The following is a 27,795-nucleotide window of genomic DNA, read 5'->3' as shown; positions in this document are numbered from 1 at the left end:
GCCGAATGTAACATACGACATTAGCGGCCATATTATTCACTCTGGATTTAGTTTGGATTAAAGTTAATTTTAAATCCAATCCATTAAATCTGAATTTCATAAATCCAAGGATTTAATTTTTTGTTCTTATTATTCACTCAAAATAAATTATGTGATTGTTCAATAAATTTTGTTAAATTTGGATTTATCTTTATTTTTCCTTCACAAAATACTTGACAAAACAACTGAACACTGTGAAAATGAATTTTACATCTGGATTTATAAAGTTAAACAGACCTCCAGAGAGCAGTTTAAATTTGTTTGGATTTAACGAGATTGGATTCAAAAAATTGGATTTAAGATTGGATTTAAGTGGTGAATATTATGGAATTGGATTTATTTTTGACATTTGACATTGTTTACATCCAGATGTATTTTTTAAACTAGTGAATAATATGGCCGTAGGTGTGTTTTTTTGTTTATCTATATAGATTTTGTGCAAAAAAACGACATCGAGATTTTTGGAATCCGTGTTAAAGTTTGGCAGCACTGAACATTAACTTTGACAACTGTCTGTCAAAAAGTTTGCTTTTGCTTTTTTATTTAAAAAATTAAAATTTAATAAAACAAAGCTCTAAACAAAATGAGAGAAAAAAAAACAAACAAAAAAAATCGTAGAATTGTTCCTGTTTTACCTATGCTTACTTATGATGCCCCAGGAGATAACGAACAGAGACCATTCCAAACTACCACCAGGAATTCTACCACATGGTTTGCCCACTATGAAGAAAGTTGCATCAGCCATAACACCACTTGAATACAAAAAAGAACCTGAAGAGAAAAATAAAGTAAGTGAATTTTTTCTCTCCTCTCTTTACATTAATTTAACATTTGTGCTTTCACTTAAGGAACTATCGGAAGAACAAAAACAGATGATCATCTTGTCGGCGGACTTTCAAAGGTTTGTTTTACCCGCTAGACGTGTCATCGAAAGGGCTCTATCTGAGAATGTCGACATCTACACCGAATACATTGGAGTTGGTGATAGGAGTCAAACGATGAGAGGACACATGCTAGGTTGTCATTGAATCGAGATTTCCACGAAGACCGATGGTCTAAGAATCGATGCATCACTTCAATGGATTGGTCAACACATTTTCCTGAACTGGTTGTTGTTTCATATCACAATAATGAGGTTTGCATTTGTATTTTTTTCTACGATTCTATCTAAAACCCACTAACTTTTTTAAGGAGAGTCACAATGAACCAGATGGTGTTGTAATGGTCTGGAACACAAAATATAAAAAACAAACACCCGAAGATATATTCCATTGTCAAAGTGCCGTTATGTCAACATGCTTTGCTAAATTCAATCAAAACCTTATACTCGGTGGAACGTATTCCGGTCATATTGTATTATGGAATAATCGAGTGGAAAAGCGCACACCCATCCAGAGGACCAGAGGACACCTCTAAGTGCAACTGCACATACGCATCCAGTGTATTGTTTGCAAATGGTTGGCACACAGAATGCAGACAATGTGTTATCGATCTCAGCCGATGGCAAGCTTTGCTCATGGAGTTTGGATATGTTGTCGATGCCGCAAGATACACTGGAATTGCAGCCACGGCAATCGAACCCAATTGCTATCAGTTGCATGTCCTTTCCATCGAATGAGATTAACAATCTGGTTATGGGTAGTGAAGATGGCAATGTTTATTATGGTAAAAGTTTGTTGTGATTTTCCATTTGCTTATAAATAAATTGTTGTTTCTACTCAAGCTTATCGACATGGAATACGTTCGGGTGTGTCTGAAGTCTATGAGAAACATTTGGGTCCAGTGACGGGAATATCAACTCATCCAAATCAATCTACAACAGATTTTGATGATTTGTTTCTTACATCGTTCATTGATTGGACAATTAAGTTATGGAGTCTTAAGGTGAAATTTAATATCTACTATAACGACCAATATGTATTACATTTTTTGTATTTACTTGTAGGACACTAAACCATTATATTCATTTGAAGAAAATTCAAATTATGTTATGGTCTCCAATTCATCCCGCCTTGTTCGCTTCTGTCGACGGCAGTGGTCGCCTTGATTTATGGAATACCGAAGTGCCCTCGGCATCGGTGATTGTTTTTTTTTTTTTTTTGTGTATGTATGATAATGAAAATTAGTAAAAGAGTATTTACTGAGTAGGTACCTACTTATGAAAAAAAAAAACATGAAACAAAAATGTTAAATGTTAAATAAATATATAGGTAAATTTAGTCAAAAGCTGAGTAATTCTTTCTTTGAGTATGTTATTTATTTCTAAAAACTAATACAAAGTTATGTGTTGAATTTTTTATGGAAACATTTTGTAAGTCTGATGTTGCAGTTCCGAGATTATGCAGTGAGGCGCGCACAAATTTGTTCAATTAATTTTCATATCGGATTGGAAACTTGTCAGATAAATCTTAATGAGAAAAAGCAAAACGGATTACGTTTTAATTTTGCAATTTGCAATTTAATAATTAAATAACTTATTTCTAAGATACATTTAAAATTTTGATGGCACAAAGGGGGTCTGACGTTAAATAATAATGACAAAGTTATAAAATATAAACAAATATAATACATGGATAAACTTAGTTTAAAAAGTCTGCTGTACTCGAGTTGTTCAGACCCGGATGTCCAGTTGTAGGGTTGGTTAAGTTGGGTTGGGAATCCATGTGTTTTGCCTTAATTCCTCCCTCTGCATAACTGTTTAGGAGGGGAAAGCAATTACGAAGAAGATTCATGCAGATTTTCTCGGGATCTCGATGGGGGCTTTAGACCCATTTGTAGAAGACATGTCCTACAGAAACAAAACGACATCAATGCAGGCAGAGTACATAAGGAATATATCGAACCAAAAAAGGAGAATCAATAAAAATATTACCTGCAACCAATTGGGGAGCTAAATGATGCTCTGAAACGATTACCACTTTCAAAATGCCATTTGTTTCCACACTTCACTTATCATGCACATGTCGTCCAAGTTTGAACGCAGTGAAGCTGAAGGATTTTTGGGTGTTGAATGAGCTGCATAATGCAATGTTAGGATTGTCTTGCTTGTTGCTTTTTATGCTGTTTGGGATGAAAAGTGTTTCCTGGGGGAATATTTTTCGGGAGGTATGTTTGTATTTGCTTTTCTTCGCAGCGCACATACATGAGGTGTATCATTTTAAAAATGTAAGAGTTTTTGTGGTGAGCATTCTAATGAGGCAATTTATTAACAACAAGAGCTTTGTTATCATTTATTCATGTTGATCGTCTAAGAATAGACGTTTTCGCAAACGAGCGGGCATTCCAAGAGAATTTTACATTACATTTTGGCTGTGAGGGTTGAAGGTACCGACACGATTAAGACCCAAGCGCACAGTACACAATTCTATTTTTGTGAAATAATTCCTAGAAAAAAAGATAAATACGCTAGCTCATTGTAAGAATAAATTGATTTACTTTCCATCTCCTTTTCAGGTTTTTCTCTTTAATTTTGGGGAAGATATCGCACTCTTGCAAACACGTGAATCCTAAAATTATTAAATTAAAAAAAAACCAAAGTTTATCGTACAATTTTCATCTTTTTCCAAAAAATATCCTTATACTTACATTGATTTGTGTTGTTTGTTATTCCTAATTGAATTCAATTTTAAATATTAAATTTTTTTTTTGTCATATATCTGTCAACTGCAGCTGTCGTTTATTGGAATCTGACATTTAATAAGTGTAATGTACCTTGGCAGTACTGTTTTCTATCGAGAGAAAGTAAAATCTGGATAATTATCTGGATTTTTCAAAAATCTATACAGATAAAGTTTTTGTTGTAATTAACACGTAAATTGTTTTCATTTCAAAAATCTCGATGTCGTTTTTTTGCACAAAATCTATATAGATAAACAAAAAAACACACCTATTATTTTATTGAGGCGACGATGTGCAAATGTATTTATTATAATTCTGTTCTCTGAATGCATTCACTTAAAATATGTATTTTTGAACGCACCCTCACTTTTACTACATCGAAATCAAATGCACCTAACTTCACTCCAATATTCACTTGACATAAAAGTGAGAATTTTATTTTGGATTGCAAAAAAAAAACTACACGAATTATTTAGAAATTATTTAATTAGTAAATTAACTTTTTGTTTTATCTTGATTATTATAAAATTATGAATATTTATAAATCCAATTTGTTGATCAACTATTGATCACTATCGAATAAATAAAACAAAACTTGCTTAAATTTAAATGGTTTCTCAACTACGATCGTCGTAGTAGAATAATTACGCCCTAAAATAACATTTCCAAAATAATATGGGAATATTTTCGATTTGTAAACTATTTACTGTGAATTATTGTTCAAATAATATTGTTAAATAAGAATTATTATCTTTTGCAATCGAACTATCTTGTTGAATCTTTTAACAAACGATTCAAGCTAAAACGCATTGTTAAATATTTTAGCTGGAAGGAAAAAAAGGTGAGCTAAATTTGCATTTAAATGTTTTTAATTTTGATTTTTAACTTCTTGACTTGTCTTTAGCGTTTATTTGCGTGGGGCTCTCTGTTTTGTGTTTGATTAACTAGTTGTTAGTATTGGTAGTTACTTTTTTATCGTTTTTCGTTTTCTTTTTTTTTTTTAATACTTGCGTCTTAGGTGTATTTATATTCGACAACAGATTATTATTATTCTCTTTGGAGAATGAGAACAATGAATGGAAAAGTCTATATAGTCACAACCGTTTGCCGTGTGAATCTTTGGCAATTATTACTTTTGCAATGTGCTGTGTGCAGTGCACCTGTTCAAACTACTAAGGCTTTTGTACCAAAGGCAATAGAATGTTGTTGGTGGAAATAAGTGATGTCATTTTTTTTTCTTAATGCAGTTAAGTAGAAAATCCGAAAATGTATGTCAACATTTAAACCCATTAGGAATAGAGCTATTGCCTAGGGGCTAGAAGTTATTAAGAACAATATTTCACTTTAGTAATGGAACATTACATTTTCCCTCTTTATATTGATTTTGGTTTCACGGTATTTTTGGTATAAAGCAAAAAAAAAATTAAGTTATTTGCCATATAATAATATTCTGCAATAATATCACCTAGCGTGATTTTTTGATGATTCAAACGATTTTGTAAAAATGATTAACGGCCAATTTCTTCACAGAGTCCTAGCGCTAGTACCGGTCCTAGTCCTAAAGTTAGTACTCAAATCGGTATCAACTCATTTCTTCACCCAAGTACTAAGCCCTAGAACTGTCAGTTTAGGACCGAGTACTACTTAGGACTCGGTACTAGCTAGCTCCTCAAAATAAGCTAGGACCTGGTTATTATACCAATCGTTAGTACTCAAATCGGTACCAAGTGATACCTTCACACAAGTTCTAAGTCGTAGTACTCTCAAATTGGTACCGAGTTTTACTTAGGACTTCGTAAAAGTTAGAACCTAAAAATCGACAGTCTAGCGACGATAATAGCTGCGTTCCTTTGGAAATATTTATCAACTTTTTAGTAATTAAAACTACTTTGATCTACTTTGCTATACTGAAAAAGTAGTTCAAAGCAGCTTTAAGTACTAAAAAGTAGATAAATATTTCCAAAGGAACGCAGCTAATACTCAATTCTTATTGAGTTTTTGCATTTATTTTAAAATTTTATGAGCATTTTTGAGCTTTGGTGTCTTTTGAAATGTGTAATTTTTGATTTTATTGAATTTTATTCTAATTTTGGCATTTTGTAATTTGTATTTTTTTTTAAAGATGTATCGCAATAGCAATGCAGTCTTTGAATAAATTATTATGGAACAAAATCGTTGGCACTGCAGAAGATTATCCATTTGTAATAAGAAAACCACAGTTTATGAAAGTATAATTGAAGCCACCTGCATACAATTTTCACTCAAAATATATTCTATTTTACGGGCATCAGTGATGGCCGTCCGATATCTATCTAACAATTTCCAATGTCAAGAAGATTCTATTTACAAATAGTATTGCAGACTATGATCAAAATTATCTTCATTCAATGACTGCTAAAAAAAACAAAACTGCACCAAGACAATAAAGATTCAGTTTTCAAAAATGTTATTTTTATTGAGATATACATATATGAACTGTCTTTTTTAATAATAAAATAAACTGGTTTATCTGTGGATTTTCCAGGTTTTCCAGAGTCGTTAGTGAACTAGCTATCAGGCTTGCCGGCACTTATGCACAAAATCGTCACATTCTCGTCATTCTTGATAGTGAAGGTTCTTGATATAATTTATCTTCTTTTCTTGTTGTCTTTGTTCTCAATCATCACAATATTTTTTAAATTATTTTAATGTTAATTTAATGATTGGACTGTTTTTTGTCTGTTAATATTTTGTAAAATCTGTTGAAATATCAAAATAAAATATTTCAAGCATCAAAATATTGTCAAAATGACAGTTATACCATTTTTATACGATTTATTTCTTAGGACCGCGTTGTGAACTTAGATCAGGGCCTATAAATGTGAAGAAATGCTCAGATACTAACTTTTCCTTAGGACCGAGTACTAGTGCTAGGACCTGACCTAGCTAGACCGGGTACTAAGCTGACTTAGGACTTATGTGAAGAAATTGGCCGTAAGCTATTCAAAGAACATTAAGAAGGGTTTTGGTTTCTGGGATGTAAGGAATCTCTGTATTATGAATATGCTCCGTCAACGCAATTGCTGTCCCTTTTAATGAATCACCATTGAATAAGGGGAGAAGACTCAAAAATCACAAAATCAAATTCTATGGTCTGTAAGGTTTTATTGACGAGGGGGTGTAAAAGGCCAAATAAGACGAAAAATTATCCCGTATGTATAAAAAATAGTAAATACTAGCAACAGGAAATTAATAAGTGTAAACTAGGTTTGATATGCACAAAATGTGGATAAAAAAGTTCATACTTTATAATTTTCCAAGTAAAAGCATTATTTGCTATTTTTATGCATTATGATGAAAATTTGTGAAAAATAATAAACATTATTGGCTTTTAAAAGCTAATATGTAGCTTGAGTTTAAAAAATTAATAATAATATACAGTCAATTCCCTCTAAGTCGAAATCTCTCTAAGTCAAGTTTCCCTCTAACTCAAATTTTTTCACCAATTGTAATGAAAAAATTTGAAGCAAAAATATTAAATTAATTCCTCTAAGTCGAACTTCCTCTAACTCGAACTCGAATTTACGTTTTCCGTGAAAGTTAACTTAGAGGAGGTAAACTGTATATATTTGGCTATACAATAATTATTGTAAAACCTACACAAATATGTATGTTACAATTTCATCAAAAAAGCTTACCTACCTATACTTAGTCAATCTTTAAGGAAAAATAACTAATTTTAAGCTTAATTGTTTTTCCGCATAAAAGCTTTAGAAAGTTTATAGAATTTATCCGTTTTTTTTTATTGTTAGGCTGTCGTATTTCTTCTTACTTTAGAATTGCTTAAAAAACTACATATTAAAAATGATAAATTTTAACCATTTAAAATTGTATATAGCCGACATAAATGAGATATTTTTTTATTCAGAAACTCGAAATGCCATAATTTCCTTTATCCGATTTTTTTTGAGAAATATAAAACGCAGTTTTATTAGTATAATTTGATATTCTTAGTACGCCAAATTTAATCGAAATCGATTGAGCCATTTTTGAAAAAGTTGTAATGCATTGAAAATATTATATTGGAGGTAAACGTTTTAGACTTTAGGAAAATATTTTTAAAAAAATAAAAAAACCGGTCAATTAAGCCCTTTAAATTACCTTCAAGAAAATCAATCACTCATGTAAGTAAAAAAATGCATTGTTATTTGCATTTTATTTTGGAAGTAGCCCACTAAGCTCTGCAGGAATTTCACATCTCATACATCTAATTCATAGACCCATCTAAGATATCAATCATTTTATGCCATCACCCAGATCCAGATAATTGCCGTGGGTCCTTAGTCTATCATGTGCATTTTACCTAAAAACATGCAAACAACGTCATTCAAAAAACAATCTAAGCTTATGGCACATTTTCGATTTTTCTTTTATGTAAGTCTTTTAAGAATAAAATGGACGACTGGCCATTACGCTAAAAGTAGCTCATATCTTAAATCTTTTTATGGAAAAAAAAAACTAAGGAAAATTGTAATTTGATTTTTTTAAAGCATTTTTTATAAAGTAAATACAATACATAAAATCTTTTTTTATAATTAATGATACACCGTTTAAATGACTGATAAAAAAAGGAATTTTTAAAACAAAAATTTGAAAATCGTTAGAGTCGTTTTTTTTTTAATAACACCGGCACACACAAAAAAAGTGTTAGACGCGCTGAATCTGAATTTCTAGTTTTGAGCTGTGACTGCATTTTGTTTGAATTTGTATGACTTTCTTATAGTTTTTTGCATTTTTCTCAAAACTGGAGTGTGTTCGGGCAAAACGGACGAAATTCTAATTCAGCGGGTCCAAAAACATATAGAAAGATAGGTGTGGTTCCTGGTACATGAAACTTTTTTTGTGTGCCGGAGATGACAACGACAGTGCCAGCATACAAAAAAAAAAGTTGTAGGCACCAGGAACCAGACTTATCTTTTCATAAATCTGAATCCGCTGAATCCGAATTTCAAGTCCGTTTTGCCCGGTCACCCTCCAGTTTTACTCAAAACTGGAGTTCTAAAATTTTAATATTACGATTGCCTAAACGCTTTTTTTTTTCAATTTTTATGTAAATTGATACGAAATTACTATCCATGAATGGAGCTTAACTATTACTTTCATAATTAACTAAAAAAATTGTCTTTATTTTTAACATTTGCTTGGGAAAAATAAAAGTTTGATGGTAACTCACGTTACAAAAGTTGGACACGAATTTTAAGAGTCCGACAGTATGAAGTTTTTATGTGAAATTAAGAATCTCAATTTGTTTTCAATGAAGATTCCATACATACAAAATTATTAGCTTTTAATATGAGTGACAAAACCAAACATTTTTTCAATATTTCGAAGAAAAATTTCAAAATATTTAGGTAACTCACGTTACATTATTTTGGTAACTCATGTTACCTGCGATTTGTGGTTCCAAAAGTAAAGAAAAGATGCATTTTCACTCAAGTTTTTTTTTAATCGTATAGTGTGTAACGAAGCTTGCTTAAATGTTAACTTATTTTAGCACTCACGAGGGGATATTGTCATCGTCACTATTAGACTCATCATATTTTCAGTTTGCTTGTTTTTCCGTCATTTTCATGTGAAATTCTTCTGTTGTTGGCAAGCTTATGCTATAAAAATGCTTTAAGATTATTAAACTCCCTGAATTTTATGTCTATCCATAAGGGGATACAACAAAGAATCTTTTCTTGCAACTTGCATAAAGAGTTGCCGTTTGTAAATAGTAATTTGCTAATAAAAAAAGTAAAAGAGACTGCATAATTTGTTCAAAATTCGTGTCCACTTTTTCATGGAATTACCCTTTTGTATATAAATTTACTTTGAAATCGGGTTAGTCATATACAGTTGTGTTCATATTAATAGCAGTGCTCCCCAAATAAAACAAAAAAGCTAATATTTTCAACGTTATAATATTTTTCACAAAACTTCAAATAGCAAATTAAAGTATTTTATTAATATTACCAGAAAAAAATTAAATTGATTTTTTACCGTTGCTTTTGTCACGGATACATCAATTTTAAAAATTTGTGGTTGTTCACAAAAATAGCAGTGTATAGCATTTTACTGCATCTATAAGGCAAAAAGTAAGAAAACTATTAAAAGTTGTATGAAAGTGTGTTAATTATTAAAGATTACCATTAATACTTTGTGGAGTAACCATTATTTTAATTACTGGAATGCATCTTCGGGGCATAGAGTCCATTTAAATTTTTGATCTTCTCACATACTCCCGACGACCCTTGGATCCCAAGAGGGGTATGTGAGAAGATCAAAAAATGCATCAAACGATCCACGATACATCGTGAAAACGGTGAAGCATGTCAGAGCGAAACTGATGCTTTTCATACAACGGTGTTGCGCCTATTAATCCCATCAGGGCCCATCAAGGGTATTCTAGCGTACGTAAAAATTCTCGAAGAGGTTATGTTATCCTATGCTAAAGAGGAAATGCCTTTGGTTTGGGTATACGACAAGATAATGGCCCAAAGCGTACTTCGAAAGCGACAAAATGATGGTTTCAGAAGAAAAAGGTATGCGCTAGGAAATTGCCCGCACAATCCCCCGACCCTAACCCCTTTGAAAACTTATGGGGGAATGTAAAAGATGACGTCCATGAGGTGAAACCAAAAAATTAGAAAGATTTGAGGTAGTTAGTGCTAGATTCGTGGATTTCAATACCAGTCGAGAAGTGTCAAATTTAAATGGACTCTATGCCCCGAAGATGCATTCCAGTAATTAAAATAATGGTTACTTCACAAAGTATTAATTGTAATCTTTAATAATTAACACACTTTCATACAACTTTTAATAGTTTTCTTACTTTTTGCCTTATAGATGCAGTAAAATGCTATACACTGCTATTTTTGTGAACAACCACAAATTTTTAAAATTGATGTATCCGTGACAAAAGCAACGGTAAAAAATCAATTTTATTTTTTTCTGGTAATATTAATAAAATACTTTAATTTGCTATTTGAAGTTATGTGAAAAATATTATGACGTTGAAAATATTAGCCTTTTTGTTTTATTTGGGGAGCACTGCTATTATTATGAACACAATTGTACAAGTTATTCAGAAACAAAAAAAAACGGCTCTATGACAGGTACAGTTAATAACTGTTAATAAATATTTTTTTCATTTCAAAAGTTGAGTCTTCTTTATAACATTGAACACAAAAATTTTAATCAAAATCGTTAAAAGCCGTTTTTGAAAAAAAAAAATTATTTTTCTATTTCCGTTATATGTCAGGTACTTTTAGTTTGGGTCCTAAAAAAATTTAATTTCTCGTCTAGGCACTCACCCAAAACTGTTAACTACCAAGTTTGAAAAAAAAAATCGTTTACCTGGTTTAGGCTGTAGCTCGAGGTAGATATGTATATACAGACAAACAGAACTGCCGGACCCACTTTTTTGGCATTCTCTATTATCGTAATGTCATGTCTGGTTGTTATCTAGAGTTCGATTCTTTTAACGTATAAAAATGCATTGGTTTGAATATTACATAAATTGCTTTGAATATTACAAAATTTAATTAAAACCTTGAGTCATAAGCTCTTCCAAATTTGAAAGAAATATTTACATTAATATGTCGAATTTAACTTTCAATGTAAATTAAATTTATTTTTTAGATAGTAAAACAATCGCACTAAAATGGCCAAGGACTATGATTATTTGTTAAAAGTGCTTCTTGTTGGAGATAGCGATGTGGGAAAACATGAAATCTTATCCGGACTAGAAGATGCTTCTTCGGAGAGCCCATTCTGCAGTGGAAGTGGTAATCTTTTAAGTCTTATTTTATTTATTGGATTTTATTTGATTTTACTTATTTTTAGCTTATAAAACCACAACTATTTTACTTGAGGGTAAACGAGTTAAATTGCAGCTCTGGGATACATCTGGTCAAGGACGTTTTTGTACAATAATAAGATCTTATTCGCGAGGAGCACAAGGAATTATATTAGTATATGATATAACAAATAAATGGAGTTTCGATGGTATAGACCGATGGTTAAAGGAAGTCGAAGAGGTAATATTTATTTTGAAGCAGTATTTTTATTCTGAATAAAGTGATTTCTAATATTAAAACCATACAAATTTCAGCACGCTCCTGGGATACCAAAAGTACTAGTCGGCAATCGACTGCATTTGGCATTTAAACGGCAAGTAGCTGCCAAACACGCGGAACTGTATGCCTCTAGGAATAATATGTCGTGTTTTGAAATTTCGCCACTTTGTGATTTTAACATAAGAGAATCGTTTTGCGAACTAGCCCGAATGGCTCTGCATCGCAACGGAATGGAAAGAATATGGAGAACTAATAAAGGTATATTTTAACACATTTTTCAATACCAAAATAAGTTTGTTGTCTTTATATTTTTATTAATTTATATTTTTAGTTCTTTCACTTCAAGAGCTTTGTTGTCGGACCATTGTTCGTAGGACGAGTGTCTACGCAATTGAGGCATTGCCTCTGCCACCATCCGTCAAATCGACTCTCAAGTCATATGCACTTACAACGAATCAGTGTTTCAATACTCTTACCCATTCAAAGAGTAAGAATCGATGTAAGACACCAACCCAGAGTCATAGTACAAGAAACAGCTGCAGCATTTCGTGATTTTTTTTTTTAAATTTAGTTCTTTCTTCGATTCATTGATTGAACCTTTTTTAAAAGCAAAACAAAACAAAAACAAACAAAAAAAAACAAACCTAACCTAACATTAGTATTTATTTTACCAATCAACACAAAACTCGTATTTAATGAATTAATAATATTTATTTTGTATTTTATGTACTTTCATTATCGTACATTCGACATAAAGTCTAATCATTAACATTTGCTATGCTTAAGCAGAGTGGTAGTAGTTGTTGTATTCCTTTTTCGGTTGTCAAAGTGTAGAGATCATTTTAAATGATATCTGTTCTTGAGAAATTTTTAAATCATTTACATTAGATCAAACTTCTACCACCACAGCAACAAGTTAACTATATTATAAAGAACAAAAAAATGTAAAATATGATCATGTATATATAATATATTTTTTAATATACATCAAATGAATACATTTATGATACTGTCTTGTGTTTTTTAAGTTTTTTTTTTTTTCAGCTGATAATAGAGCCCAAAGTGTAAATCTCTGATTTGAATTGAATTGAAAATTGGCGATAGGGCTAATTAAGTAGGACAACCTATAGAAAATCTTTCTCAGCCAGTCTTATGCGAACTTTTTTCCATGGGAAATTACCACGGAAGAAATGTTCCTATCGCGAATCCCCCATGAACTTTTTTCCCACGGAAAAAGTCAAACGAACATACAAAAAGGTATAAATCATCTTCGAAGTTATTTTGGCAATTGGATTGGATTGCTCTGCACGCATGCGACCGAATACTATATTCCATATACATATATTGTATTCTTATACATATATTATAGAAATTTGAGCATCGTAATAACAAATTACTGCCGTCCTTATAAAACTAATAAAAATCGATTGAGTCATTTCAAATTTACAACAAACCACAAACTAAAGTAAAACTTAAAAAAATAAAATTTTTGAATTTTGAAACGGATAAAAATCTTCGACTGTTATATTTGAAAATCTTGAAAATATAAAAGATGTCTAACCATTAAAAAACTGTTTAAAATAAATTAATTTTTTTTTTAATTTAGTAACTTGTTTATTTTTTTTTTCTTGTTTAAAAATTTAAAACATATTCCTATTTTGTTGTAAAAAAAAAACCTAAAAGAAGAATAAATACTCCAAAATTTGAGTATATTGCCGAGTGCGTTTTTTGACTCAAAATTATTTCAAATACCCACGATTATATCTATGGCGGCGACTGTGGGACCAGCGTTGTCAGAGCCAGCTGTTTATCGCCATATAGGCTCCTTGAACATTTTACATTTTAGTCCTTGAAATTTTGATTTCTTATTAATCAAAATTTGGCTCTTTAAATTTTAAACTTGGCGATTTAAGGCTCTTTTAAAATTAAAGCACTTTACAAAAAATCGACGATAGATATGAACTGTCTCTGTTCAATTTTCCTACATATTTCGTTTTTATGTATTTCAATTTATCTTACGTCCGTCAATGAGCATTTAACCAAAATTGATAAATAAATAATCATAGTTACTTGAAGTCTGATAAACATTCTGTTCTTGAAATTCTGAAAATTAAATAAAATTAAAACATCTTAAAAAAATTTGTACGCGTTCCTTTGTATGCGTTTCTTTTAGAGCGGCTATTTTTAGCTCAATTTTTTTCCAAATTCGGCTCCTTGGACTTGTAGTGATGTTAGTACAGAAAGCAGGGATGAGAATGCTTAGCCCGGAAAGTGAAGCATATTGCCCAAAAAAACGAAGTAGATTTGGAAAATATGTAGCAGATAATGAAAAACAAAAAATATACAAATAAAACAAAATATGAGACCTACATTGGTTGAAAGCGCATCAATCGTAGATAACAAATATGATTTTTTTCCTTAAAAAAAACATCCCCGGAAGTTGCTGTAATCATTTTTAATTTCAAATTTTGAAGTGTTTCTTATTGCAAAACTATTTTCAGGAAAGTCAGATTGACTTGCTCTTAGTTCCATGATTTGGATGTATAAAATAAGAAATTTTTGCTGATCCTAGTGAGTTTATTCCAAAATAAAGTGCACCAACAATGCATTTTCTTAAATGAATTTTTCGATTAACAAAAAATGAATCAATACAACACATCTTAAATGAAATTTTGTTCGTTATAAAAAATTAGTCAAACGAAGTAGAAATACGTTGCTACGTAGCAGATACACAAATATAAATTAATGAAGTAGATCTACTACATATGAAGTAAATACTCATCTCTGACAGAAAGGGATAAATTGATACTAATGTCGTTTTCGATTGGTTTCACTCAAGAATTCACTCATTCTGAAATCCAATAAAACAGTTTGAATCCATTCCACTCAATTTTGTTTTTTTGTGTTTGTGTGAAATTTCAAATGTCAAATATTTTTAGTATTTTTTTTTCTTGCAAACGAAAAACATTGAAAAATTATAATTTTGAAGACTACGCTGAAGAAGATGATGAAATCATCGCATTTATTTATCCGTTTTTGTTTTGAAATTAATTTCAATTTCAAAAAATAATAAATTCTTGAATGAAAAACCAAAAATTTTGACGGAGTTTCTTTTTTTTGACATGTGAGTGTTCATGTATTAGTGCTTCTTGAGTGGGTTCTGAATTGAAATCGAGAAGAGAATTTCTCTTCTGAAAAGCGTTCTAGCTGTCATTTCAAAGCCAATAAAACGGTTTCAGAAGGCTTCTGAATGATTCCGGACGCTTCCGGAGAGCCAATCGAAAACGACATAAATAAAAAGAAAGCCTTTTTTGATCAACTGATTTTACAAAAACTGACAGCTCAAATAAAAATCTTTACAAACCCATTTTTATCGAAGAAATCAAACTAAAAAATGGTCAATGAAAAGTGCTAAATAATTGTTGTTTAAAGTGGGAATACTGTTTAGGTTTTGATAGATGTCAAAATAATGAAAGAAAGAGATAGACAAAATTAAGGTATAGCTGTTTATCTCTTTCAATTACACGTTGGTGAAAAATAGAAACATCCATCTCACTCCTCTCACATCTTTATTTATTTATATTCTATGGTCGACATATGTCGTAGTCGTAGAAAAAAAGTGTCTTCAGTTCATCATTTCATGACATCAGCGCAAAATATAAACAAAAAGGAGCATACATTTCCGCACAGACTTGTGAAAAGTGAAATTTTGTAAAAAAAAATTAAAATGTCAACAATTCCTCGTCCAAAATCACCTCGGGCTCCTAATGCTATAAAAAGTGGAGAAAAAGAAGAAAGTTTCTGGGATAAACTCGGAACACTTGGCAGGAAAAAGCGCATCAAGGAAGGTAAACTTGTTAATAAAATGATCTAATTTACATAATGCGAAAATAAAATTCCATTCAATATTGTGTTAGAAATTTTTTACCATTTAGGGCGTTATCATTTCCCAAATCGAATGTGTGCTTAACTTATGATTTTATTTTCGGAGTTTCTTCAAAATTCGTCAATTTATTTCTAACTAAAGCAAAGATCAAGATTTATGCTCTAAGAAAATTGTATTTTTATTCAGTTGAATGTGACAGTAAATAATTTTAAGGTCCAAATGAGTCACATCCGCTGGCAAAGTCTGGAAGTTGTTTATAATTTGCACCAATTGGATTTATGTTTTTAGATTTAGTTCTCACTATCATGGTTGCTTATTATGAAGTTTCTGTTCTGATGCCATATTTAATCCCACGCACCTCGATAGTTTATAATAACAAAGAAGTGGAACAATTGTGTATAAGTTGATAGTTGAGTAGGTTAATTCTAGGAATTTTCTTTCATTCGATTTATTCGAAAAAAAAATAAAGGTTTTTCGTTGATGATGTGTCCGAAAGCTTTCATGGTGTCAATTAGCCCTATTGTGGGCTTTACATGGACAATTTTCCACCCGGAAATATTTTGTTCTTCCCTCGAAGAGAATTAACGTTTTGCATTAAAAAAAATTTTGATTTTGAAAATTAATTTTTGAAAAACTATTTCATAAAACAGCTTTAAACAAGGAAATAGACTAGGTTTTTGGATAACAAAAAGGTACACAACTTTATAGTAGGTGTAACCGCTGATTTGTAATATTTTTCTCCAAATTAAGTCAATTTTTTAGAAAATTGCCTGTCTATAGGGCTGGTGGAAAATACCAAATAAAATAAATAAAATTAAAATGGTAAAAATCAGGTCTTACGATTTTGATAAAAAAAATATTTTTTAGAAGTTTTTATGTAACAGTATCTATTATAAAACCGTTTTCTCCATTTCTGACTTGTAAACAATTTAACGAAAATGTTCCATTAAAATCATTTTAGAAATCTCTCAATTAATTGTATTCTCTGGTTCGGCGTTAAATACTTTACGGACTGGACTGTCGAAGTTAATTCGCTCTATGTGTCCCATTCAAATGTTTAATACGTATTTTTTGTACCAGTTACACGTCCATGAAGAAACCTTTCAGTACGTCGTTGTATCTTTTTAAAATGTTTTCCTGCCAATTGAAGCAACGCCAAAATGGCTCTTATCCGCTTCCAAGAGACGAAACACTTCTGTACTTTAAAATCGAACTGGAATGATGAGTGTTTTATAAAACAATTTTTTTGGACCCATAGAAACAGTGATTAACAATTATAGGCATTTGGCAAGTTTGAATCTGTGGTAAGTCTCCTGGTTTCGTATTGTTCCATTTCTGAGGCCAACTGAATGCTGGTATTTTTGCATTTGTTTGTACCAGGAGTTTTTAGACCTACCTTTGTTTTTACTTCGTGGTGGAACATTGTATTGGAATATTGAAACTGCTACAATACTGAATTAGAAAAAAAGCGCCTTTCAGTTGACCTGAAGATACGTATTTTCAGTTTGTTGTAGGAGTGCTTTTCATTGATTGCAATATGCTCGATTGAGTTGCAATTTCTACCATCATAAAACATCAATAAGTGTCTTTGAAAATCGTGACGGAATAATGTAGCTCCATCTATAATATTAATTCGTTTATCCGAAGTTGTTTCGTATTTCAGTTTTTTGCTGGCTCTTAGCACCTGCATAGGGAAATTGAAATCTTTTTGGAACTCGCTCTTCAGAAATATAGCTTATGTTTTATCCCCACATTTTGAAAAAGTAACTCAGGTATAACAGTTCCTGGATCCGATAGTTCCACCGCTCTTTGTTTACTTTTCGGCTATCAAGCGGTCAAGCAAAATGTCCAATTGCACCTTTATTCAAAAGGTATTAAAAGCTGGTAGCCTAATTTACGGAAAAAAATCTATATTTTCTTTTTGTCATTCACAAATTCCATCGTATTTAGAACTTTGTAACCATTCTAGGCATATAATAGAATAGAAGACCTCAAATAGCAAACCATTTCTCCATACTGTCGTGAAGATTTTTAATGAATCTAGTATTTAGTTCAGAATTTTTAAGGCAATTCAACTCCGACCATTCCACCATTTTTAGCATTTTTTTTTTTTATTATTTTTTCATATAACCACCGTCTTTTAATATATAAAATTCATAAATCATTTCCATTTTTATTTCTTCAGTTCAAGAAGTTCAAGAAGAAGGAAAATATGCTATCGATTCGCCTGGTTATCCAAATCAGTGCGATATTCCTCCAGAGGATTATGTTATTCGTAAGTGTTTATAAGAGATCTTATATTTAATTAAATGTTATAACTTCAAATTATAAACAATTTTAGGCGATCTAGAGCAAAGAGCTGTAATAGATCCACAATCAGCAAGGGATCCTGAGTTAATTAAATTACAACAAATTTTGATCGATTGGATTAATGATGAACTTGCTGAACAACGAATTATTGTTCAGCGACTTGATGAAGATATGTATGATGGACAGGTTTGTTATAATTGGAAACAATATCATAGTTGAGTTTAAGCTTATAATATTATTTGTCTTATTCTTTTAGGTGCTCCATAAGCTTTGGGAAAAATTGACAGGCAGAAAACTTGATGTATTGGAAGTTACCCAATCGGAAGAAGGTCAACGCCAAAAGCTTAGTATTGTCTTAAGAGCAGTTAATCATGTAAGTTATTGTTTGTCATATTCATTTAAATCACTTGTGAACACAATTTGACTATTTTATGAAATTGTTTTGTATAGACTCTTGGTTTCCACCATAAAGTTCCAAAATGGTCTGTTGAAAGTGTTCACTCCAAGAATCTTGTAGCAATTTTACATTTGTTGGTTGCACTAGTTCGTCATTTTCGTGCTCCCATTCGTTTGCCAGAAAATATTTTCGTTACAGTAGTTATTGCACAGAAAAACGCTGGAGTTCTCAACGCACAGTAAGTTTTTCTTATATCAATTATACTAATATATGAAAAACTTCAAGTCAATTTCATTTAAATAGAAAATTCCAAGAACAAATAACTTCCGAATACGATGATGTTGGTATGCGCTGCGAAAAAGATGCTTTCGACACTCTCTTCGATTCTGCACCTGAAAAGCTAGCTGTAGTCAAGAAATCATTGATTACATTTGTTAACAAGCACTTGGCAAAATTGAATTTCGAAGTCAATGACTTAAATACCGACTTTCGAGATGGTGTTTATTTGTGTTTGTTGATGGGACTACTGGGTGGATTTTTCGTTCCACTTTACGAATTTCATTTGACACCTCGCGATGTCGATCAAATGGTCCACAATGTTGGATTCTCATTTGATCTTATGCAGGATGTTGGCTTGCCAAAACCAAAAGCTAGACCTGAAGGTAATTATTGTAATTTGATTTAACATTTTAATAAATTCTATTAAATTCTTTTGTTAATGTTTTTTTTTTTTTTTTTGCTTACAGATGTCGTTAACATGGATTTGAAATCAACTCTTCGAGTACTTTACAACTTATTTACCAAATTTAGGAATGTTGCCTAAGCATAAAGTTTTCTTTGAGATTTAAAAAATTTTCTAGCAAAGAACTCAAAATATTAAAATCTAGGGTGGAATTCGTAGTCGTCACTTAAGTCATAATTTGTTTCAGGTACAAGTTTAAGAAGAATTTTGTGAGGTATTGCTCAAGCATTTACTTCCGGATATCTTCGGTTCGTGTTCATAAGCGAACAATTTGGTTTTCTTCACATTACAAGTAGCACAAGTGGTCAAAAGCCTGCACAAACTTTCACTTTGAAAAAATTTCGACTTGAGTGACTGCTATGAATTTCACCAATAATCGACTTCGACTATTTTAAATGTTTTTGTAACTTGCCCTTATTACAGTTTTTTTTTTTTTTTTTGTGTTTAACAGTTTAAAATATGTGCCTTATAATTTATTATAAAAATAACAATAAGTGAATTAAAAAATTTATTAATGTTTTGTATTTTAACTACATAATATTATATAATAATGAATATTTTTTAAAATAAAATTTACAAATTTTAACCCAAATATTCCGAATAGTATTTTAATGTTTGATTGACATTCTTTTGCATATCAGATTATATATAATATCTAAATCCATTCTGCAACATTCTGATGGAACGTACTATTTTAGCTACCAGCCAGGCAAATCAACAAAAGCAATAGAACATATCTTAACTTAGAAGAAATCTTGGAAATCTTGAAAATCTTATCGACTTCAATTGCAAATTGGCATACATCTACAAAAACTGATTTAGGTGTGGGCGCGAAGCATGAAATTGCTACTGGTAAGAAGCTCTTTTCCAATAACGGGATTAGTTAAAAAATTTATTACGCAGCCAGACTGAATTGGCAAATGTACATTAATATTTTCCGTATAATTTAAAAGTTTCCATAAATGGCGCTTATGTATGTATTAACCTAACCTAACCTATTGATGTTTGAGCTTAAATGATCAGTTTTACCCCACGTTTCCGTAGTATACGTACCCTCAATTTTTGTTGTCGGAACTTAACAAAATGCTTAAATTTGTCGGGGTTTCAAAAGCAATATTACGATGAGGGAGAAGTTCAAAATAGTGGTTTTCGTTATACCGTCCTTCGGTTTGTGCGTCTATGTGTACATAGAGCTACGGATTATTTTTGTGAAATTACCCAGACCCGTTTTTTATTTTGATCTATAGGGCATATTTTTTTTGATAACTCGACCAATATTTTAAATATCCAATATTTATCTATTAAATTTGTATTTTCAATTATTTTGCATCTGAAAATTTTGATTTTTTTTTTCTAAAAAATTCATCTGAATAAAATAAATCAAGTAACGAACTTTTTTGAAGCTCAAATTCATTTAGGAAGTTAACCAAATTTTTATAGGCACACAAGTTTTAAAAATTCAAGCAAGTTGAAATCTCAACAGCAAGTTCATGCATTTTGTTTGTATTGTTTCCCAAACATTATTGAATCGACACTGTTGCTGCGAGACCAATTAAGTGTAGCCGGCACTATCAACTGACTATTAAATCGATAAACGTAAAAACAAAAAATAAACCTTTTCTTATTGAAAATTTTTAATTCGATCCTTAATTCCTTTTATACTTCAGAAAAAAAAAATGTCAAAAGAGGTAAATTGGTAAAAACTCGTTCAAAGAACATAAATAAATTTGAATAAAATGAAAACCTGTTTAGGAGGACGTTCGTTCAGCAGGAAAAAGGCGCCGTAATATTTTGTATCTTATTGAAAGATATCTTAGAGACAATGGATTTTATGATACTTGTGAATGTCTGAAGAACGAGGCTCGACTCCAAAATGATTATGAAATTTGTGATAATGTCGATTTGGATTCGATTTATTTAGAATATGCGAGCTTTTATCAAGTCAAATTTGGAAAAAATCCAAAAATTCTTAAGAAATTATCGCCAAGTGTTAAGATTCAAGTTAATAACACAGCGAGAAAATGTCCTGCTACAAGTAGAAGCAAGAAAGAAGAATCACCACAGAAAACTGAACCTTTTAATGAAAGTTTGCAAATCAAGCAAATATCAAGTAGTGCCAGCAATCACGAAACAACTGTTAATCCAGTCGAATTTGGCATTCAATTAAATCCTAGTGATTTGATAATCGAAGGATGGAAATATCTTGAAGAATGTGTAAAATTGTAGGCTGATACCAGGCAATCTTAGCCTTTTGTCTGATATAGTTTTTTCATTTCTAGAACAATTGTTAATAAAGATCTTGGTTTTCGATGGAAAGATATATTCGGAAATACGAAAGCTGTTGAAACAATTAAAGAGGCAGTAATAATGCCTCTAAAATACCCTCAACTATTTTCAGATAAACTCAAGCCATGGAAATCTTTGCTGCTTCATGGGCCACCAGGAAAGCTATATATAGCAAAGATTTATGAGAGTGATTAAAAATTTTCGGGTCTTTATTTTAGGTGGAGGAAAAACCTTACTTGCAAGAGTGCTTTGTTCGGAAACTCAAGGTCAGATAACGTTTTTTAATGTAACATCTAGTTGCGTAACATCGAAATGGAGAGGGGAGTCCGAAAAAATTATTAAGGTTTATTTTTTTTTAACTTCAGGTTATCTTGATAAAAATGTCTTATCTTATAGGTCTTATTTTATTATGCCAAAATGCATGCCCCTGCTGTGATATTTTTAGATGAAATTGATGCTTTAACATCTGGACGCGATCGAGCTTCTGATCATGAAGCATCTAAACGTTTTAAAAATGAATTTTTACAACTTTTAGATGGTTTAGAGGATAATAATACTTCCATATTTGTATTAGCAAGTACAAATATACCATGGTAAGTAAGAGTTTCTTTTTAATTAATGAAAATTTAAAAAAAAGTGATTATTTTTTTAAGGGACATTGATCCAGCATTTCTTCGGCGATTTGAAAAGAAAATTCTTATAAATTTACCATCGAATGACGCAAGGTATTCTATGATTGAATATTACTTGCAAAATTCAAAAACATATACAGTTGATGTGATGAAGGAGTTGACAAAATTAAGTGAGGGTTTTACAGGTAATTGAAAATACAAAATCATTGGATTTTCGCTAAAAAATTGCTCACAAAAAGGGAAACTAGGAAGCTTTCACGAATTTGTGAAAAAAAAATACGCAATTTGATTTGATTTTTTCATCACTCTAGCGTTTAGTAATGATTTAAGGATTCAAAAGGTTCTCACGTTTATTTGTTTTGCCTATCAGTTTTTATATCAAATCAAAGTTTTTCTTAAAACTTGGTATGTTAATGTTTTATGTGATTCATTAGAAGGGAAAATTGATTCCTTTTTAGGCTAGGCGCACACATGCGATTTTAGTCGCGCAATTATTCAGTCGCAAAAATGGATCACAAGGATTTCAATGCCTGTGAACACAACATGCTTCCCGCGATTAAAAATTTGAAAATTGTGTCTAGTCATTGAAATTCTTGTCATCTAATTTGTACTATTTGTACTTCTGCAGATCAATTTTCAATTTAATTTTCAAGATCCTAGATTTAAAATTTTAAAAAAATATTGCGGAACCGTTTCTAATGGTAATTGTCTTAGAACCGCTCTCCGGCTTTCTCATTTTCTTGTAAACAACTAAACCAATTTTAAATTTTGGTTCACACGGCTGTTCTGATTTCCATTCGAATTCTTTTTTCTTTCGTTTTCGAATTTTAGCTGCTGCGAATTCCGTATTCTAACACATTTTGCGGATTCATAGGAGTTTCGAATAATGAACGGATCTACAATCCGACAAATTTTTGCCGTTTTCAATCCGGAAAAAAATATTCTCAAACAAAAAAGTCGAATGGAAATCAGAACAATCGTTTTCAATCCGCGTTTGATCTTCTCAAAGAAAATATTGAATCCTCGTACTTATGTTCTAAAATTACAATCAATTCTAATGTGCGCACTCTAAGACATACCAGATTTTTAAAGGAAACATTTTCAAAGACTAATTATGCCTCCCATGAATCATTTAATAGATGTTCAAAAACTTTTAATAAATACTCTGACCTGTTCTCATTTGACATAAGTAGAGAATGCTTTAAGAAAAAAATCTTGCAAAAAATGATAGATGAAGAATCTTCGTGATACGTTGCCTTTGTCGTTTTTCTATTTTCATTGTTTAAAGTCAATAATTTTATATACCTAGTTATTCGTTTTCTTAGTAATTTAAAAATGTATTAACAATTTATTTCATCTCATTTATATTTTAATTTATTTTCAAATCTTATTTATATTCTTGTTATCTATATACATAATGTATGTTGTTATTTATCTTTTTTTTAATTTTGTAATTTAAAAACAAATTTTTGTACCTTTTGTTGTCTCATTTTGACAAAATATATAAAATATATAAATATATAAATATATATAATATATATAAAAGTAAAATATATAAAAAATATATAAATATATATAATATAATCCCTACGGACTTAATTTTCGTTTCCGTTTTTAGACAAAACCTGCTCTAACTTTTTTCTAAAACTTCTTGTAATTTAAAAGAAATCAAATGCCATGTTTCGTTCGAAGGTCAAAATACTTTTTTAAAACAAAAAAGCAAACTTGGGGTTACCTTTAATCTCACAGTGAAAAACTGGGCTAACACAACTTTCATCATCAACCAAGTGTGGAATTCCTTTTGAAAAAAAGTCAGAGACCCCAGCATGTTACTTGATACAATCGAGTGTGGTCGATAAAATTTAGCATCGGCAGCCTCTAACTTGGTTCAACCGAAGGTTTTAAATGGAGAACACTTGTTTGAACCAAATTATGTACTGCCACTGTTCCAATTACGTCGAGTTAACTCCATTGTACCAAGTTACATGCTTTTACCCCAGAATAAGAGAAAATTAACAAGGAAAGAAAAGGAGTACTCTTTCTGACTTAGGCCTAAGCGATAATTTCTTACTCCCAAATATAAAACAATATTGAGGAAAGTAACTTTCAAGCCTTTTTTTCGTATTAAGACAAAACTTTTTATTCCAAGGAATAAATAAACTAATCGAATTATAAAATTGAAGGTGGATATAGAGAAGAATGTTTGTATTTTTTATTTCTGTCCTTACCCCTACTCTTCAAACTAATCGGCCTAATCAAGAATTCCATTCGTATCGGAAATTTTCTACCATTCTCGAAAAAAAAAAAACAATCACAAAATCCGATCGTAGTGTCGACTTGTATAAAATTTTCCATTAAGAACTGATTTCATGATTTTTTCCGGGAACTGTAGCATATTTCCGATAGGAATGGAATTCGTGCTAAGGCTGAATATTACGCTTTCTTCAAATAATTAAACTTTTTTTTCTAATTTAAAGGGGACCAAATCCGTCTTGCATGCAAGGAAGCAGCAATGAATCAAATACGTAATATCAGCACTCAAAACCCTCAGACAAAACAAATTACCATCGAAGATCTAAGACAAGCTTTTAAAATAATAAAACCTATTGACGAAAAACTCGTCCAAAAGCATACAACTTGGAATAATATAAATGGATCATAATTCGTATGTTTTGATTTTTTTATTTATAGTTTTTTGTGTGATTATACAATGAAATAATAAAAGATTAATAAGAATGATAACGTGTTGTCTACTACTTCTTTTGTTTGGTATTATTTGCTTTGGCCATTTGCATGCCCTGATAAATTCCCGTATAATAGCCACTCATATACCACGACATCAACATGGCAGACAGATGCTCCGAATTCTCACACTGACCTTGACCCAACATTGGTGGCATTGGTGGCGGTGGTGGTATAGCTCCAATCGGGAAACCATTTGGTGCCGTTGGGAATTGTGTTTTGATTTTTTGCTTGGCATCGCACCCACTGGTGGAAGCCTCGTTAGGGTCTAATTCTTGTTTAGCCCGATTGAATTGCATACGACGATTCTTCTTGCCCCAAGATGGAACCAAATCACATATGCGAACTTCTTGTTCATTCTCGTAACCAATATAACGAATTCGACAAGTACCTTGTTCTTCGTCCAGAGCAATTATTTTACCTTCATAATCGACACCATCGTCGTAAGTGGCTCTGGCGTAATCACCAAGAGTGAAACTTGGATTTTCTTCTTCAGATTGTTTAGAATTCGATGTGCAAGCTGTGGGTTCAGCGACGACGGATGAAGGTGCAGCATCTTCACGATTTTTTGTCGGAACTTTCTTACCATTTGTTGCTCGTGCAATGCGGCGTGCTAGTTCTTCTTGGGCCAATTTGAGTGAACTTTCATAGGCCTTGACCAAAAGTGTATCATCCCAATCAGTTGTATTTATCTGAATAGATGAATTAAGATTGTTTTAGTATTTTGTTTAATTATCAACAAAATTTCTTACCACACTCATTCTGAAATTTTTGATGCGAAGATTTTATTTTTTTACGATTAAAAACAGTTAAGTTATTTTTTGTTTGTCGTTTTTTCTTCGATCTGTTTTGTTTGGTTTGTGTAGGAAATTACAGACACGGACCGAATGAATACGTTCAGCGCTGTATAATTTATTTTATTTATTTGACAGCAGACAGTGGGACATTTTCACTTCAGTGATGGTGAAATTAACTATTGGTGAATTGTTGGTGTAATGCTGTGTTCGCATTCATCGCACATTTGTTTTGAATTTTACGTTATATGTACATTCTAATAATATTATCATGATCATGAAAATTCGCTGAAAGACAGATAGTTTATGATTTATACGAAACATCGCGCTAAAGTCTAGTACGCTGCTGAAGCGAACGAAATTTTCCATACAAAATTTCGTTAACGAAATCTTGAATGAAATAAAATTTGTTTTGTTTTTGCTTTAAGCCTGGTACGCTGTTCGCGCTAAATTTTAGCCGAGATAAAATTTCCATACAAGTTATCGATAATTTGTATGGGATCCATTTTAGCTCGGCTAAAATTTTTCGATAATTTGTATGGGAGCTAAAATTTATCTCGAACAGCGTACCAGGCTTTAAAACTTATTTTCGGATGTTTTTTTTTGTTGAATTTTTTGATGTGTACTTTTATTATTTTTATTTTTCTATAATACCCGATGGTATTTTTTCGTTGACATGTTCGCTGTAGACTTTGGTGACTTCAAAATTTTTCGTTTCGCTTCAGCAGAGTACTAGGCTTAAAGATTTAATAATAAAATAAAATTCGACATACCTAACCTCAAAATTTATGTGAAAAATTCAAAAAACCGAGTTTTTGGTTTTTTTATTTTTATCTTTTTCAAAAAAAAATGTTTTTTACTACGAAATTTGGTGAAAACTTACCTTATTATGTCCCGAATACTAATACTAATACCAAAAAAACACCCTAATTTTTAATCGAAAATTCACGTGTCAAAATATCAGCTTTTTTCAAAAAATCGGTGGGAATTTTGTTCGTTAAAATCTCTACTTTCCAATAGTGTAAACAAAAATTTACATTAGTATACCATAGTACATGTTCTCGGTAAATGCAAAAAGCTTGAATTCGAAAATGTTTGTATCAGTATTTAAAATTTTGGCCTATTTATTAAAATTTAAACTTTAATTACTCAAAAACCGTAAGATTTTATGTTACATTAGGAGTGTTTTTTTATTATAACCGGTCTTATTTAGACAAAAAAAACGAAGTCTGGGCTAAGCAATTTACATGTAATACAACAACACCTTAGCCCCTTGGGCTTAGTTGTTTAGCCCGGAGATTTATCTGGGCTTAACTTTTTGAAGAGTTTTAAATCTGTGCTACCAAACTATTTGTTTCATAAATTGTTTAGAATTTCTTTAAAAACGTGAAAACTGACGTTTGGAAGGACAAAATGTGTTAAAATAGTTTTGCTAACATACATTTTTGTATCTCTTTGTAAAACATACATGAAAAATTCAAGAAGAGGACGAAAGCAAAAAATATGACACCTCTAAATTTTTGTTGTGTCTGCTGAACATTCGATATACAGTGCTGCCAAGATTTCAGGTTAAGCCCCGAGGCGTTTTTTTTTTTGTCCAGTTAAGACCGGTGGTAATAAAAAACACACCTATTGATTAATGTTACGGTTTTTGAGTAATTAAAGTGTAAATTTTAATAAATAACCCAAAATTTTAAATACTGATACAAACATTTTCGAATTCAAGCTTTTTGCATTTACCGAGAACATGTACTATGGTATACTTATGTAAATTTTTGAGGAGTTTTTTTCAAGTTGTTTTTATTTTCGGGGGTGCAAACTTGGGATAACTCTTGAAACGCAAGAGTTTTCTACATATCCAGCAGTTCAATAATATATAGGTTATGCAATGTTGTGGCGTGTTGCGCTATTTTAAAAACACTAATGTTAAAAAAAAAAAACGAACAAATGTTTTTTTTTAGAATACCATTCATACCTTGATTGTCGATATCCATATCAAAATTTTTCATCAAAATCACTTTGAAGTTAAAAAAAACAAAAAAAACACTTAGAAAATTCACTTTTTTTTATCAAAAAAAAATTCGTGTTTACCCAACAAATAGTCGTTTATTTATTTGTGAGGTGGAACTTTTCATGGGAAAGAGATGCAACAAACAATTTAATTCGCATTTCCAGCCAGAAATAGACAAGAGTTTCACTCAAGTTCTTTGTGTTATTATTCATATATTTTAACAACGCTTTAAATTTGAT

At 31.1% G+C, this 27,795-nt stretch overlaps 4 protein-coding genes and 1 pseudogene across 4 annotated transcripts; 4 read left to right on the top strand and 1 right to left on the bottom strand.

Moving 5' to 3' along the window:
- Nucleotides 1–683: 683 nt before the first annotated feature.
- Nucleotides 684–2,181, top strand: LOC129909107 (cytoplasmic dynein 1 intermediate chain-like; annotated as a pseudogene).
- A 1,918-nt stretch (nt 2,182–4,099) lies between these two features.
- On the top strand, nt 4,100–12,763 carry LOC129909105 (ras-related protein Rab-40C). The gene is made up of 5 exons (XM_055986067.1): nt 4,100–4,498; nt 11,320–11,465; nt 11,524–11,717; nt 11,792–12,014; nt 12,088–12,763. Exons 2-5 carry the CDS (start codon nt 11,342–11,344, stop codon nt 12,306–12,308), a joined length of 762 nt encoding a protein of 253 aa, XP_055842042.1. The 5' UTR covers nt 4,100–4,498; nt 11,320–11,341; the 3' UTR covers nt 12,309–12,763.
- A 2,561-nt stretch (nt 12,764–15,324) lies between these two features.
- Nucleotides 15,325–19,541, top strand: LOC129909104 (beta-parvin). Its single transcript, XM_055986066.1, has 7 exons — nt 15,325–15,604; nt 17,828–17,917; nt 17,984–18,138; nt 18,209–18,325; nt 18,403–18,587; nt 18,653–19,011; nt 19,096–19,541. The coding sequence occupies exons 1-7, from the start codon at nt 15,484–15,486 to the stop codon at nt 19,170–19,172; spliced, it is 1,104 nt and encodes a 367-aa protein (XP_055842041.1). The 5' UTR covers nt 15,325–15,483; the 3' UTR covers nt 19,173–19,541.
- A 1,120-nt stretch (nt 19,542–20,661) lies between these two features.
- Nucleotides 20,662–24,686, top strand: LOC129909102 (katanin p60 ATPase-containing subunit A-like 2). The gene is made up of 7 exons (XM_055986064.1): nt 20,662–20,779; nt 20,844–21,313; nt 21,371–21,535; nt 21,597–21,720; nt 21,774–21,970; nt 22,031–22,194; nt 24,487–24,686. Exons 1-7 carry the CDS (start codon nt 20,768–20,770, stop codon nt 24,669–24,671), a joined length of 1,317 nt encoding a protein of 438 aa, XP_055842039.1. The 5' UTR covers nt 20,662–20,767; the 3' UTR covers nt 24,672–24,686.
- LOC129909103 (survival motor neuron protein) lies at nt 24,676–25,646 on the bottom strand. The gene is made up of 2 exons (XM_055986065.1): nt 25,504–25,646; nt 24,676–25,443 (listed from the first exon to the last, which is right to left on the bottom strand). Exons 1-2 carry the CDS (start codon nt 25,510–25,512, stop codon nt 24,763–24,765), a joined length of 690 nt encoding a protein of 229 aa, XP_055842040.1. The 5' UTR covers nt 25,513–25,646; the 3' UTR covers nt 24,676–24,762.
- Between the last annotated feature and the right edge of the window lie 2,149 nt (nt 25,647–27,795).

Source organism: Episyrphus balteatus, chromosome 2 (assembly GCF_945859705.1).
Source record: "Episyrphus balteatus chromosome 2, idEpiBalt1.1, whole genome shotgun sequence".
Classification (NCBI taxonomy): Eukaryota; Metazoa; Arthropoda; class Insecta; order Diptera; family Syrphidae; genus Episyrphus; species Episyrphus balteatus.
The sequence above is the reverse complement of the archived record's forward strand: the minus strand, read 5'-3'. Positions and strand labels throughout refer to the sequence as shown.